This window comes from Stenella coeruleoalba (assembly GCF_951394435.1).
Source record: "Stenella coeruleoalba genome assembly, chromosome: 9".
Taxonomy (NCBI): domain Eukaryota; kingdom Metazoa; phylum Chordata; class Mammalia; order Artiodactyla; family Delphinidae; genus Stenella; species Stenella coeruleoalba.
The window spans coordinates 100,052,682-100,065,940 of record NC_137155.1 but is presented as its reverse complement, the minus strand read 5'-3'; the positions used below and the strand labels follow the sequence as shown (position 1 = coordinate 100,065,940).

At 40.7% G+C, this 13,259-nt stretch overlaps 1 protein-coding gene across 5 annotated transcripts in view; it reads left to right on the top strand.

The window, feature by feature from the left end:
- The window catches only part of KMT2C (lysine methyltransferase 2C), a 293,733-nt gene that overhangs the window by 242,929 nt on the left and 37,545 nt on the right, over window positions 1-13,259 (top strand). For all 5 annotated transcript variants that reach the window (XM_079931158.1, XM_079931159.1, XM_079931156.1 and 2 more), the window contains 4 exons: window positions 638-2,557; window positions 3,008-3,300; window positions 9,267-11,089; window positions 12,189-12,300. In XM_079931158.1, the coding sequence (XP_079787284.1) occupies window positions 638-2,557; window positions 3,008-3,300; window positions 9,267-11,089; window positions 12,189-12,300 (4,148 nt within the window). The remainder of the gene's footprint in view (window positions 1-637; window positions 2,558-3,007; window positions 3,301-9,266; window positions 11,090-12,188; window positions 12,301-13,259) is intronic.

The window sequence follows — 13,259 nt, the reverse complement described above, 5'->3', positions numbered from 1 at the left end:
CCTGCCAATGCAGGGGACATGGGTTCGAGCCCTGGTCCAGGAAGATTCCACATACCATGGAGCAACTAAGCCCATGCGCCACAACTACTGAGACTGCGCTCTAGAGCCCACGAGCCACAACTACTGAGCCCGCCTGCCTAGAGCCCGTGCTCCACAACAAGAGAAGCCACCGCGATGAGAAGCCCGCGCACCGCAATGAAGAGTAGCCCCCCGCTCGCCGCAACCAGAGAAAGCCCACCCAGCAACGAAGACCCAACGCGGCCAAAAATAAAAAGATAAATTAATTAATTTAGAAGAATTTGCTTTTTGAGAAAAGAGCTGTTTATGATATAGTTTCAGCTATAGTTCTTACTACAATATAAAAATTTGATTTAAAATAGACTTTCCTTTCTCAGTAAAATATATTTAAGTTGATTTTGGGAAGTTTTAATAAATATTATAAACGATATGCTGCCGTAGACATTCGGTATACTGTGATGAATAATAGTCTCTCCTCTTGAGGAATTTACAATAGGGGAGCAATCTGGAAACTGACGACATCAAACGAATAAATTTTCTGTTGCTGTTCCCCCCTGCCCCGTGACAGCTATATTCTTCCTTAGCCGTATGATTGTTTTTTTCTTTCCTATTCCAACAGCAAATGCGGCAGAAAAGTAAGCAGCAGGCTAAGATTGAAGCCACCCAGAAGCTGGAGCAGGTGAAGAACGAGCAGCAACAGCAGCAGCAGCAGCAGCAGCAACAGCAGCAGCAGCAGCAGCAGCAGCAGCAGCAGCTGGGCCCTCAGCCTCTTCTGGGGCAGTCTGGCTCGGACACGCCGAGTGGCGGCATCCAGAGCCCCATGACCCCGCAGCCTGGCAATGGAAATACGTCTCCTGCACAGCCCTTCCATAAAGACCTGTTTGCAAAGCAGCTGCCTGGCACCCCCACTTCCGCGCCATCAGATGACGTGTTTGTAAAACCGCAAGCTCCACCCCCTCCTCCGGCGCCGTCCCGGATCTCCATCCCAGAGAGTCTGTCACAGGCTCAGGCTTCTCAGCCGCCTTCCCCACAGATGTTTTCCCCTGGATCTTCTAACTCCCGGCCGCCATCTCCAGCGGATCCTTATGCGAAAATGGTTGGTACCCCAAGACCACCTGCTGGGGGCCATGGTTTTTCCAGAAGAAATTCTGCACTGGTGGAAAACTGTGCACCTTTACCGTCCGTATCTAGGCCCACTCAGATGAGCGAGACAACAGCAAGTAGGCCATCCCCAGTCAGAGATCTATGTTCTTCCTCCACAGCAAGTAGTGACCCCTATGCAAAGCCTCCAGACACACCTAGGCCTGTGATGACAGATCCGTTTCCCAAACCCTTAGGCCTGCCCCGGTCTCCTGTAGTTTCGGAACAAACTGCAAAAGGTCCTCTAGCGTCTGGAACCAATGACCACTTTACTAAACCGTCGCCTAGGGCAGATGCGTTTCAAAGACAACGGATACCTGATCCATATGCTCGACCCTTGTTGACACCTGCACCTCTTGATAGTGGTCCCGGACCTTTTAAAGCTCCAATGCAGCCGCCCCCATCCTCCCAGGACCCTTATGGGTCAGTGTCACAGGCACCGAGGCGATTGTCTGTTGACCCTTATGAAAGGCCTGCTTTGACACCACGACCTGTAGATAACTTTTCTCATAACCAGTCAAGTGATCCATATAGCCAGCCTCCCGTCACCCCACATCCAGCAATGAATGAATCCTTTGCTCATCCTTCAAGGGCTTTTCCCCAGCCTGGAACCATATCAAGGCCAACATCTCAGGACCCATATTCCCAACCTCCAGGAACTCCACGTCCTATTGTAGATTCCTATTCCCAGCCCCCAGGAACATCTCGCTCCAATCCAGACCCCTATTCTCAACCTCCTGGAACTCCCCGGCCCACCACCATCGGTCCGTATAGTCAGCAGCCACCAGCCCCAAGGCCGTCTGCACAAGCAGACTTATTTGTTACATCTGCAGCTAATCAGAGACGTTCTGACCCACGTGCTCACCCTCCTGGAACACCGAGACCTGGAATTTCTGTTCCTTACTCTCAACCACCAGCAATACCGAGGCCAAGGATTTCAGAGGGTTTTATTAGGTCCTCAATGACAAGACCAGTCCTCATGCCAAATCAGGATCCTTTCCTGCAGGCAGCACAAAATCGAGGAGCAGCCTTACCTGGCCCTTTGGTAAGGCCACCTGATGCGTGTTCCCAAACACCCAGGCCACCTGGACCTGGTCTTTCAGACACTTTTAGCCGTGTCTCCCCATCTGCCCCTCGTGACCCCTATGATCAGACTCCCATGACTCCGAGATCTCAGTCTGACTCTTTCGGAACAAGTCAGGTTGCCCACGATGTCGCTGATCAGCCACGGCCTAGATCAGAGGGGAGCTTCAGTGCACCTTCCAGCTCACCCATGAATTCTCAAGGCCAGCAGTTCTCCGGTGTGTCCCAGCTTCCCGGACCTGTACCGACCTCAGGAGTCACCGATACACAGAGCACTGCAAACATGTCTCAAGCAGATACAGAGAAACTGAGACAGGTAAACAGGTTGAATGTTCTCAGATGTTTTAAGTGTGTTATTTGAGAATGCTGTTCATCTTATCAAATTGAGTAATTTATGTACAGCTGTTAAAGTCAATCTTTTCTGTAGAATTGGTCATACTGCGAAGAAGAAAAATGAAATTGGTAAAATCAACACTGATGAATTGGGCTTATTCTTTTATCTAATTTCAGTTTTCATGAGTTGGTAGGGGAATTCTTAAATATGAAAGGTTCAGTTTTGTGATAGTTGTATGGCAAGGAAAAGGACCCAAATCATCACTTTATTTTTTATAACCGATTGAATATTTAAGTGTAGCTAGTGTTTTATCATACTTTGAAATATTATGGTATTTTAAACATTACCATAGTCAAGAATCCGAAGCATTGAGACTTAAAAAGCTATTACTTTTTAAAAAGTCCCGGTCATTTTTTGTTTCTTTCCGTTCAGCGACAGAAGTTACGTGAAATCATCCTCCAGCAGCAACAGCAGAAGAAGCTGGCAGGTCGACAGGAGAAAGGGTCACAGGCCCCAGGAGCAGTGCCTCATCCGGGGCCCCTGCAGCACTGGCAGCCGGAGAGTGCCAGCCAGGCTTTTACTAGGCCTCCCCCGCCCTATCCTGGGAGCATCGGGTCCTCCATTGGCCCTCCTCTAGGACCTAGATATGCTGCTTTCCCAAAAGACCCGCGTGGACCCTGTACTCCTGATGTCACTGGTATGGGGATGAGACCTCATGGATTTAGGTAATGCGTTTAGTTTCTTGACATTTAAATAGCTAATAGAAGGGAATATGCATGACTGAAATTATTTTGTTTGGGACCATTTTTTAATTGTATAGTTAATTAACAATGTTGTCTTAGTTTCACGTGTACAGCAAAGGGATTCAGTGTCATATATATATATGTGTGTATATATATACATATGTATATATATTCTTTGAAATTACTCTTAATCAAGAAGTTTATGCTGTTTTTTACTTTTTGATCCCTTTGAGATATGATCAACATTATTTTTCACTAATGAGAGGTCGTGGGTTTTTCTTTAAACCCCTCAGTACCCAACAGAGTGTAAAAGCACTCCGTTTGTTATTAAATACTGACTGTACTAGCCTTACGTCACAGCCACAGCGATGGAGTTTATCCTACCAGTCAAACCTTTAAAATGTCACTGCCCTATTCCTTCAAAGCCTACTGTGATGTGATGAGTGAGAATTATTCTCTCCTTAGATTTTTAATTTTAATTTACATGGTAAATATTTGTGGAAATTTCAAAATTGAAAGGATGTTTTCCTGTAGGAATTTTTTGTGATGAGTGGTTTCCATCTTTGAAGTGGCTAGTAGAACAATCAAAGCCAAATGTAGGCCTGAGTTATAATAAGGATTATATTATAACATAATAATATTTCTTTAACATATGCTTTTCATTTTATCAGGTATAGTTTTTAGTCTAATACCTCCCTCCATGTTAAAGGTTTACCCTTGTTTTCCTTTTCTCTTTCTCCTTTTGCCTGTTGCTATTTTTTTTTTGGAAAAAATTACATTACAATTTTATTATTGTAAGCAAATTAAATTCCAAAGGAAATACTTTTAGAAACAAAAAGGTTGGAATTTTGGAGTCAGTCTTCAGATTTTTTGTGGTAATCCTGGTAGGATTTTTAAAGATTGTCAGACATACGCAGTCTGCTATCTTTTTTTTGTTTCTTTGTTTCTGCTTTATAACAAAATGAATCAGTTATACATATACATATGTTCCCATATCTCTTCCCTCTTGCATCTCCCTCCCTCCCACCCTCCCTATCCCACCTCTCCAGGCGGTCACAAAGCACCTAGCTGATCTCCCTGTGCTATGCGGCTGCTTCCCGCTAGCTATCTACCTTACCTTTGGTAGTGCATATATGTCCATGCCACTCTCTCGCTTTGTCACAGCTTACCCTTCCCCCTCCCCATATCCTCAAGTCCGTTCTCCGGTAGGTCTGTGTCTTTATTCCTGTCTTACCCCTGGGTTCTTCATGACATTTTTTTTTCCTTAAATTACATATATATGTGTTAGCATATGGTATTTGTCTTTCTCTTTCTGCCTTACCTCACTCTGTATGACAGATTATAGGTCTATCCACCTCATTACAGATAGATCAATTTCATTTTTTTATGTCTGAGTAATATTCCATTGTATATATGTGCCACACCTTCTTTATCCATTCATCTGATGTTGGACACTTAGCTTGCTTCCATGTCCTGGCTACTGTAAATAGAGCTGCAATGAACATTTTGGTACATGACTCTTTTTGAATTATGGTTTTCTCAGGGTATATGCCTAGTAGTGGGATTACTGGGTCATTTACTGGGTCATTTTTAGTTTTTTAAGGAACCTCCATACTGTTCTCCATAGTGGCTGTACCAATTCACATTCCCACCAGCAGTGCAAGAGTGTTCCCTTTTCTCCACACCCTCTCCAGCATTTATTGTTTGTAGATCTTTTGATGATGGCCATTCTGACTGGTGTGAGATGATATCTCATTGTAGTTTTGATTTGCATTTCTCTAATGATTAATGATGTTGAGCATCCTTTCATGTGTTTGTTGGCAGTCTGTATATCTTCTTTGGAGAAATGTCTGTTTAGGTCTTCTGCCCATTTATGGATTGGGTTGTTTGTATTTTTGTTATTGAGCTGCATGAGCTGCTTATAAATTTTGGAAATTAATCCTTTGTCCGTTGCTTCATTCGCAAATATTTTCTCCCATTCTGAGGGTTGTCTTTTGGTCTTGTTTATGGTTTCCTTTGCTGTGCAAAAGCTTTGAAGTTTCATTAGGTCCCATTTGTTTATTTTTGTTTTTATTTCCATTTCTCTAGGAGGTGGGTCAAAAAGGATCTTGCTGTGATTTATGTCATAGAGTGTTCTGCCTATGTTTTCCTCTAAGAGTTTGATAGTTTCTGGCCTTACATTTATGTCTTTAATCCATTTTGAGCTTATTTTTGTGTATGGTGTTGGGGAGTGATCTAATCCCATACTTTTACATGTACCTGTCCAGTTTTCCCAGCACCACTTATTGAAGAGGCTGTCCTTTCGCCACTGTACATTTCTGCCTCCTTTATCAAAGATAAGGTGACCATATGTGCGTGGGTTCATCCCTGTGCTTTCTATCCTGTTCCATTGATCTATCTTTCTGTTTTTGTGCCAGTGCCATACTGTCTTGATTACTGTAGCTTTGTAGTACAGTCTGAAGTCAGGGAGCCTGATTCCTCCAGCTCCGTTTTTCGTTCTCAAGATTGTTTTGGCTATTCGGGGTCTTTTGTGTTTCCATACAAATTGTGAAATTTTTTGTTCTAGTTCTGTGAAAAATGCCAGTGGTAGTTTGATAGGGATTGCATTGAATCTGTAGATTGCTTTGGGTAGTAGAGTCATTTTCACAATGTTGATTCTTCCAATCCAAGAACATGGTATATCTCACCATCTATTTGTATCATCTTTAATTTCTTTCATCAGCGTCTTATAATTTTCTGCATACAGGTCTTTTGTCTCCTTCGGTAGGTTTATTCCTAGATACTTTATTCTTTTTGTTGCAATGGTAAATGGGAGTGTTTTCTTGATTTCACTTTCAGGTTTTTCATCATTAGTGTATAGGAATGCCAGAGATTTCTGTGCATTAATTTTGTATCCTGCTACTTTACCAAATTCATTGATTAGCTCTAGTAGTTTTCTGGTAGCATCTTTAGGATCCTCTGTGTATAGTATCATGTCATCTACAAACAGTGACAGCTTTATTTCTTCTTTTCTGATTTGGATTCCTTTTATTTCCTTTTCTTCTCTGATTGCTGTGGCTAAAACTTCCAAAACTATGTTGAATAAGAGTGGTGGGAGTGGGCAACCTTGTCTTGTTCCTGATCTTAGTGGAAATGCTTTCAGTTTTTCACCATTGAGGACGCTGTTGGTTGTGGGTTTGTCATATATGGCCTTTATTATGTTGAGGAAAGTTCCCTCTATGCCTGCTTTCTGGAGGGTTTTTATCATAAATGGGTGTTGAATTTTGTCGAAAGCTTTCTCTGCATCTATTGAGATGATCATATGGTTTTTCTTCTTCAATTTGTTAATATGGTGTATCACGTTGATTTGCGTATATTGAAGAATCCTTGCATTCCTGGGATAAACCCCACTTGATCATGGTGTATGATCCTTTTAATGTGCTGTTGGATTCTGTTTGCTAGTAGTTTGTTGAGGATTTTTGCATCTATGTTCATCAGTGATATTGGCCTGTAGTTTTCTTTCTTTGTGACATCCTTGTCTGGTTTTGGTATCAATGTGATGGTTTCCTCATAGAATGAATTTGGGAGTGTTCCTCCCTCTGCTATATTTTGGAAGAGTTTGAGAAGGATAGGTGTTAGCTCTTCTCTAAATGTTTGATAGAATTCGCCTGTGAAGCCATCTGGTCCTGGGCTTTTGTTTACTGGAAGATTTTTAATCAGAGTTTCAATTTCAGTGCTTGTGATTGGTCTGTTCATATTTTCTATTTCTTCCTGATTCAGTCTTGGCAGGTTGTGCATTTCTAAGAATTTGTCCATTTCTTCCAGGTTGTCCATTTTATTGGCATAGAGTTGCTTGTAGTAATCTCTCATGATCTTTTGTATTTCTGCAGTGTCAGTTGTTACTTCTCCTTTTTCATTTCTAATTCTATTGATTTGAGTCTTCTCCCTTTTTTTCTTGATGAGTCTGGCTAATGGTTTATCAATTTTGTTTATCTTCTCAAAGAATCAGCTTTTAGTTTTATTGATCTTTGCTATCGTTTCCTTCATTTCTTTTTCATTTATTTCTGATCTGATCTTTATGATTTCTTTCCTTCTGCTAACTTTGGGGTTTTTTTGTTCTTCCTTCTCTAATTGCTTTAGGTGCAAGTTTAAGTTGTTTATTCGAGGTGTTTCCTGTTTCTTAAGGTGGGCTTGTATTGCTATAAACTTCCCTCTTAGAGCTGCTTTTGCTGCATCCCATAGGTTTTGGGTCGTCGTGTCTCCATTGTCATTTGTTTCTAGGTATTTTTTAATTTCCTCTTTGATTTCTTCAGTGATCACTTCATTGTTAAGTAGTGTATTGTTTAGCCTCCATGTGTTTGTATTTTTTACAGATCTTTTCCTGTAATTGATATCTAGTCTCATAGCGTTGTGGTCAGAAAAGGTACTTGATTCAATTTTCTTAAATTTACCAAGACTTGATTTGTGACCTAACATATGATCTATCCTGGAGAATGTTCCATGAGCACTTGAGAAAAATGTGTATTCTGTTGTTTTTGGATGGAATGTCCTATAAATATCAATTAAGTCCATCTTGTTTAATGTATCATTTAAAGCTTGTGTTTCCTTATTTATTTTCATTTTGGATGATCTGTCCATTGGTGAAAGTATAGGGTGTTAAAGTCCCCTACTATGAATGTGTTACTGTCGATTTCCCCTTTTATGGCTGTTAGTATTTGCCTTATGTATTGAGGTGCTCCTATTTTGGGTGCATAAATATTTACAATTGTTATATCTTCTTCTTGGGTTGATCCCTTGATCATTATGTAGTGTCCTTCTTTGTCTCTTCTAATAGTCTTTATTTTAAAGTCTATTTTGTCTGATATGAGAATTGCTACTCCAGCTTTCTTTTGGCTTCCATTTGCATGGAATATCTTTTTCCATCCCCTTACTTTCAGTCTGTTGTGTCTCTAGGTCTGAAGTGGGTCTCTTGTAGACAGCATATATATGGGTCTTGTTTTTGTATCCATTCAGCCAATCTGTGTCTTTTGGTGGGAGCATTTAGTCCATTAACATTTAAGGTAATTATCGATATCTATGTTCCTATTCCCATTTTCTTAATTGTTTTGGGTTTATTATTTTAGATCTTTTCCTTCTCTTGTGTTTCTTGCCTAGGGACGTTCCTTGAGCATTTGTTGTAAAGGTGGTTTGGTGGTGCTGAACTCTTTTAGCTTTTGCTTGTCTGTAAAGGTTCTAATTTCTCCATCAAATCTGAATGAGATCCTTGCTGGGTAGAGTAATCTTGCTTGCAGGTTTTTCTCTGTTGCTCTGTTTTGTATTTATTTGTAAATTGCCTTTAGTTTTTTCTAGAATGAGGTACAATATAAATAAAAGTATTTGTATAATTTATTCATTTACTGAATCTTTGCAGATAATGCCTATCATTCTTTGTCTTACTACCCCCAGTCCTCATTCCTTTTTAGCAAATAATAGGTTAACCTGTCCAGGCATCATGCCTTTGTCTTCTCATCTGCAGAGGCCTATAAAGTCTCTCTAGTACACTTCATTAGACGTCCTGCCTTCATTCAAGCATCCCCCCAAATCAGCTTCCTCCGTATCATAGCCTCCCTAGATATAGAAGAAAGAAATGGACTCCTTTGCAACTCCAGTCGTATCTGCTGATTTCTAAGCACCTGATTCCATCTGCTTGGTGGCTTTGCTTTGTCTTTGTCTGTGTTATCTGTTAGATCATATGCCTTTAGAGCTTGGATATGGTATTTATTATAGGATACTTGGCAAATATTTACTTGCATATAGATACTTTATAAGTAGCTGCTAATGGTGATTATTTTCTTTTTGCTACGTCATTGTATTTGGCAACATTAATTTTGTATCTGCGTTTAATCTAAAACTTTTCCTTTTTATCAACCTAACTCAATTCAGAATAATACTTTATATTGACGATATGCTTTTTTAATGTCTTCTTTTAGATTTGGATTTCCAGGAGGTAGTCACGGTACCTTGTCAAGTCAGGAACGCTTCCTTGTACCTCCTCAGCAAATACAAGGATCTGGAGTTCCTCCACAGCTGAGAAGATCTATGTCTGTAGATATGCCCAGGCCTTTAAATAACTCACAAACGAATAATCCAGGCGGACTTCCTCCACATTTTTCGCCACAGAGCCTGTCAGTTCAGCAGCACAACATACTGGGCCAAGCATTTATTGAATTGAGGCACAGGACCCCTGATGGAAGGCCTCGGATGCCCTTCCCTGCTTCTCCTGGCAATGTTATAGAGGCACCTTCTCATCCAAGACATGGAAACTTCATTCCCCGGCCAGACTTTCCAGGCCCTAGGCACACAGACCCCATGAGACGACCTTCCCAAGGTCTCCCTCATCCGCTGCCTGTGCATCCAGATTTGGAACAAGTGCCGCCATCTCAGCAAGAGCAGAGCCACCCTGTCCATTCATCTTCTGTGGTCATGAGGCCTCTGAGCCACCCCTTAGGTGGTGAGTTTTCAGAGGCCCCTTTGTCAACATCTACACCAGCTGAAACAACATCTGATAATTTGCAGATAACCACCCAGTCTTCTGGTGGTCTCGAAGAAAAGCTTGATTCTGATGACCCATCTGTCAAAGAACTAGATGTTAAAGACCTCGAGGGGGTTGAAGTCAAAGACTTAGATGATGAAGATCTTGAAAATTTAAATCTCGATACAGAGGATGGCAAGGGAGATGAATTGGATACTTTAGGTAATTTGGAAACTAATGATCCCAACCTGGATGACCTCTTAAGGTCAGGAGAATTTGATATCATTGCATATACAGATCCAGAACTTGACCTGGGAGATAAGAAAAGCATGTTTAACGAGGAACTGGATCTTAATGTTCCAATTGATGATAAGTTAGATAATCAGTGTGTATCTGTTGAACCCCCAAAAAAGGAGCAGGATGACAAAAGTATGGTTCCTTCTGATAAACATTCTCCTTGGAAAAAATCCACTGTCAGCAGTGAGATTAAAACAGAAGTACTGTCTCCAGATTCTAAAGGGGAAACCAAATGTGAAAGTGAGAAAAGTGACGAGGGTAAAGATGCTGTTGACGCTCCCTGCCCACAGGCCCCTGCTCAGACAGACGCGAATGATGGGGAACAAGCTTCTTTGCAGTCCTGTGATGCAGATCTACTTGAGAAAAGAACTAATCGAGAAACGGCTGGCTCCAGCACAAGTGTTCGTGGGTCCACGCAGCTGCCTGCTGAAGGTGTGATAAACTCTTGCAGCATACCTGGGTCAACTCCAGTTCTCTCAAGTCTACTTGCTAATGAAAAATCTGATAATTCAGACGTTAGGCCATTGGGGTCTCCACCACCAACTTTGCCGGCCTCACCGTCCAGTCATGTGTCAAGTTTGCCTCCCCCTCTAATGACACCGCCTGGTCATGCTTTGGATAATACCTTGAATTCTAATGTGACAGTAGTCCCTAGATTAAACCATACTTTCCCTCAGGGTGTGCAGGTGAGTCCAGGATTCATTCAGGGTCAGCCAACAGTGCATCGCAGTTTTGGAACAGGAAAGCCTGTGAATCAGACTGTACCTCTGACAAGTCAGTCTGCTGCCAGTGGCATGTCTGGGCCCCAGCAGCTGATGGTCCCTCAGACGGCCGCCCAGCAGAATAGAGAGAGGCCCCTCCTTCTGGAGGAGCAGCCTCTACTTCTGCAGGACCTTTTGGATCAAGAGAGACAAGAACAGCAACAGCAAAGACAGATGCAAGCCATGATCCGTCAGCGGTCTGAACCGTTCTTCCCTAATATCGGTAGGAATTCCTCGGAGTTTCAGAAATAACTACGGTGGGCATGGGGTGGGATGCAGTGCTTACAAGATTTGTGTATTAAATTACATGTGGACTAGAGCACTGAGGGTTGTATTTCTGTTCCTCCTTCAGCTTTGAAATGAACGTGATTAAGAGTTTTAGATTCCTCCCAGGTACATCAAGAGATTCAAAACTCTGAGTTTCAGACTTTCTCAAGTCTGTCTTTTATGGGATTGTTTAATAGAAATAAATCTTTTTTAGTTCCTGACTTCTAACCATTATTACCATGTATTTTCAGAGTCACTGAAAGGTGAATTTAAAGCAACTCTGCTAGGAGTAAACTTCTTACTGTCCTATTATGCACAATGAATGCTTGGCATTTTTTTTTTTGTTATATGAAGCTCTTTAACTTCCAATAGCTTACTAATTTGGGGAACGCCCCCCCCCCAATAGAACAGCAATGCAGTAAAAAATACCTGAGTGCCTCTAAGAGAAAGAATTAGCAATCAAAGGACACATGTCCAAGGAATGCTTTCTTCTAAACAGTAAAACTGACCTTCTGTCCTTCGTACATTACCAATTCCATCATATTGGTCCATTTCTTTTTTATTTATATGCAAAGAGGTCTTTTGTCAGTAGCCTATGTTTCTTGTAAGAAATTGATACATTTTTCTCATAAAGAGCAATAACCAATTTAGTGGAATTCCTTAGTATTGGTAATAACTGCAAATTCTCATTCATGATGGAACATTACTAAAGAAGCAATTCTGCTTAGAATTGTGAAAGTTTGGGTGAAAGGAATTGCATTGCTTTAGATTACTGGTATAATCTCTCTTACATTTCACAAGCACCTTGTTTTGATTCTTGCAGTACTAACGTATTAAAAGTGTGGATCACTTAGGTGGGATTAAATTCAGGATGAGGTTCTTGCCATCTCATAATTCCTTCCTTACCTGGTATAGGACCTATAAGAGTGATTATTAAATAATAAGGAATAAGAGTCTGTAAGTTACGTAATGTTTGTGATAGTTATGTTACCTTTTAGTGTCACTTGAACCAAATACTATGAAATAAGTAACTTTAAAATATATTTCTCCTTTAGATTTTGATGCAATTACAGATCCTATAATGAAAGCCAAAATGGTGGCCCTTAAAGGCATAAATAAAGTAATGGCACAAAACAATATGGGCATGCCACCAATGGTTATGAACAGGTAGGTGAAGATGTTTCTCATTCTTACTGTGCATCAAGAAGTGCATGCAATTATTACTGGTTACTAGAAGGAGCGTATAGTAACTCAAAACTTGTATTCTAGGAATATGAACAATAAATATTTCAGTTGGTTGTGATGTCAGCTGAATATGATCAAATGCAAAATGCTGTACAAATGTAAAGGTTAAGTTTCCATTCGTTTCAGGGTAAACATAATAAAACATCATAGAATGGTTTGAAAGATTGACTTGATTAAGCAGGAAATCCAAAGTATTGAAGTGTATGCCTGTTTGCATACCTTTAGAATAGTTAATGCTACCCAGGAGCTGCATGGGACAGAGTTGCTTCATCCTGAATAGGTGAGGATGGAAGGATAGGCAGGAAAACAGAAAGTAAACTGTTCTGTGCTGAGAACAAAAGGTAGTTTATTTCAGCCTGGGACTATTTTTTATTCCATCAGAGGACATTTGAAAGTTAGCATTTGGAAACTTTGTAAGCCTTTCCACTATTAGCAGAAAAAATGGAAAATTATACATTAGAGAAGATTATGAGTTATTTGAGTATCTGGATTTCTGAAATTAGGTATTTACACCCCCTAAGGGGTATTAAATAACCACAGGTAGTGTTTCTTAAGTTTTGCTCATGGACCATCATCAGAATTATGTGGTAGTTTTTTTAAAAAATGCAGGTTCATTTACTCAACCACAAACCTACTGAATCAGAATATCTGGAAATGGTGCTTGTATGTCTGTAGTTTTAGTGAGCGCCATGGGCAATTCTTACGCACATTGCTGTTTGAGAACCTCTTTCAATAGAGTAGGCATAGAGCCTCAATTTAGCTTAATTATCTTGTTGAATGTGGATGATTATGGAATTGAATATGAAATCTACATGAATTTATGATAAACATGATCTTTCAAATAAATTGGGAATCCTTAAAGGTGCTTTGTTGAGATACTT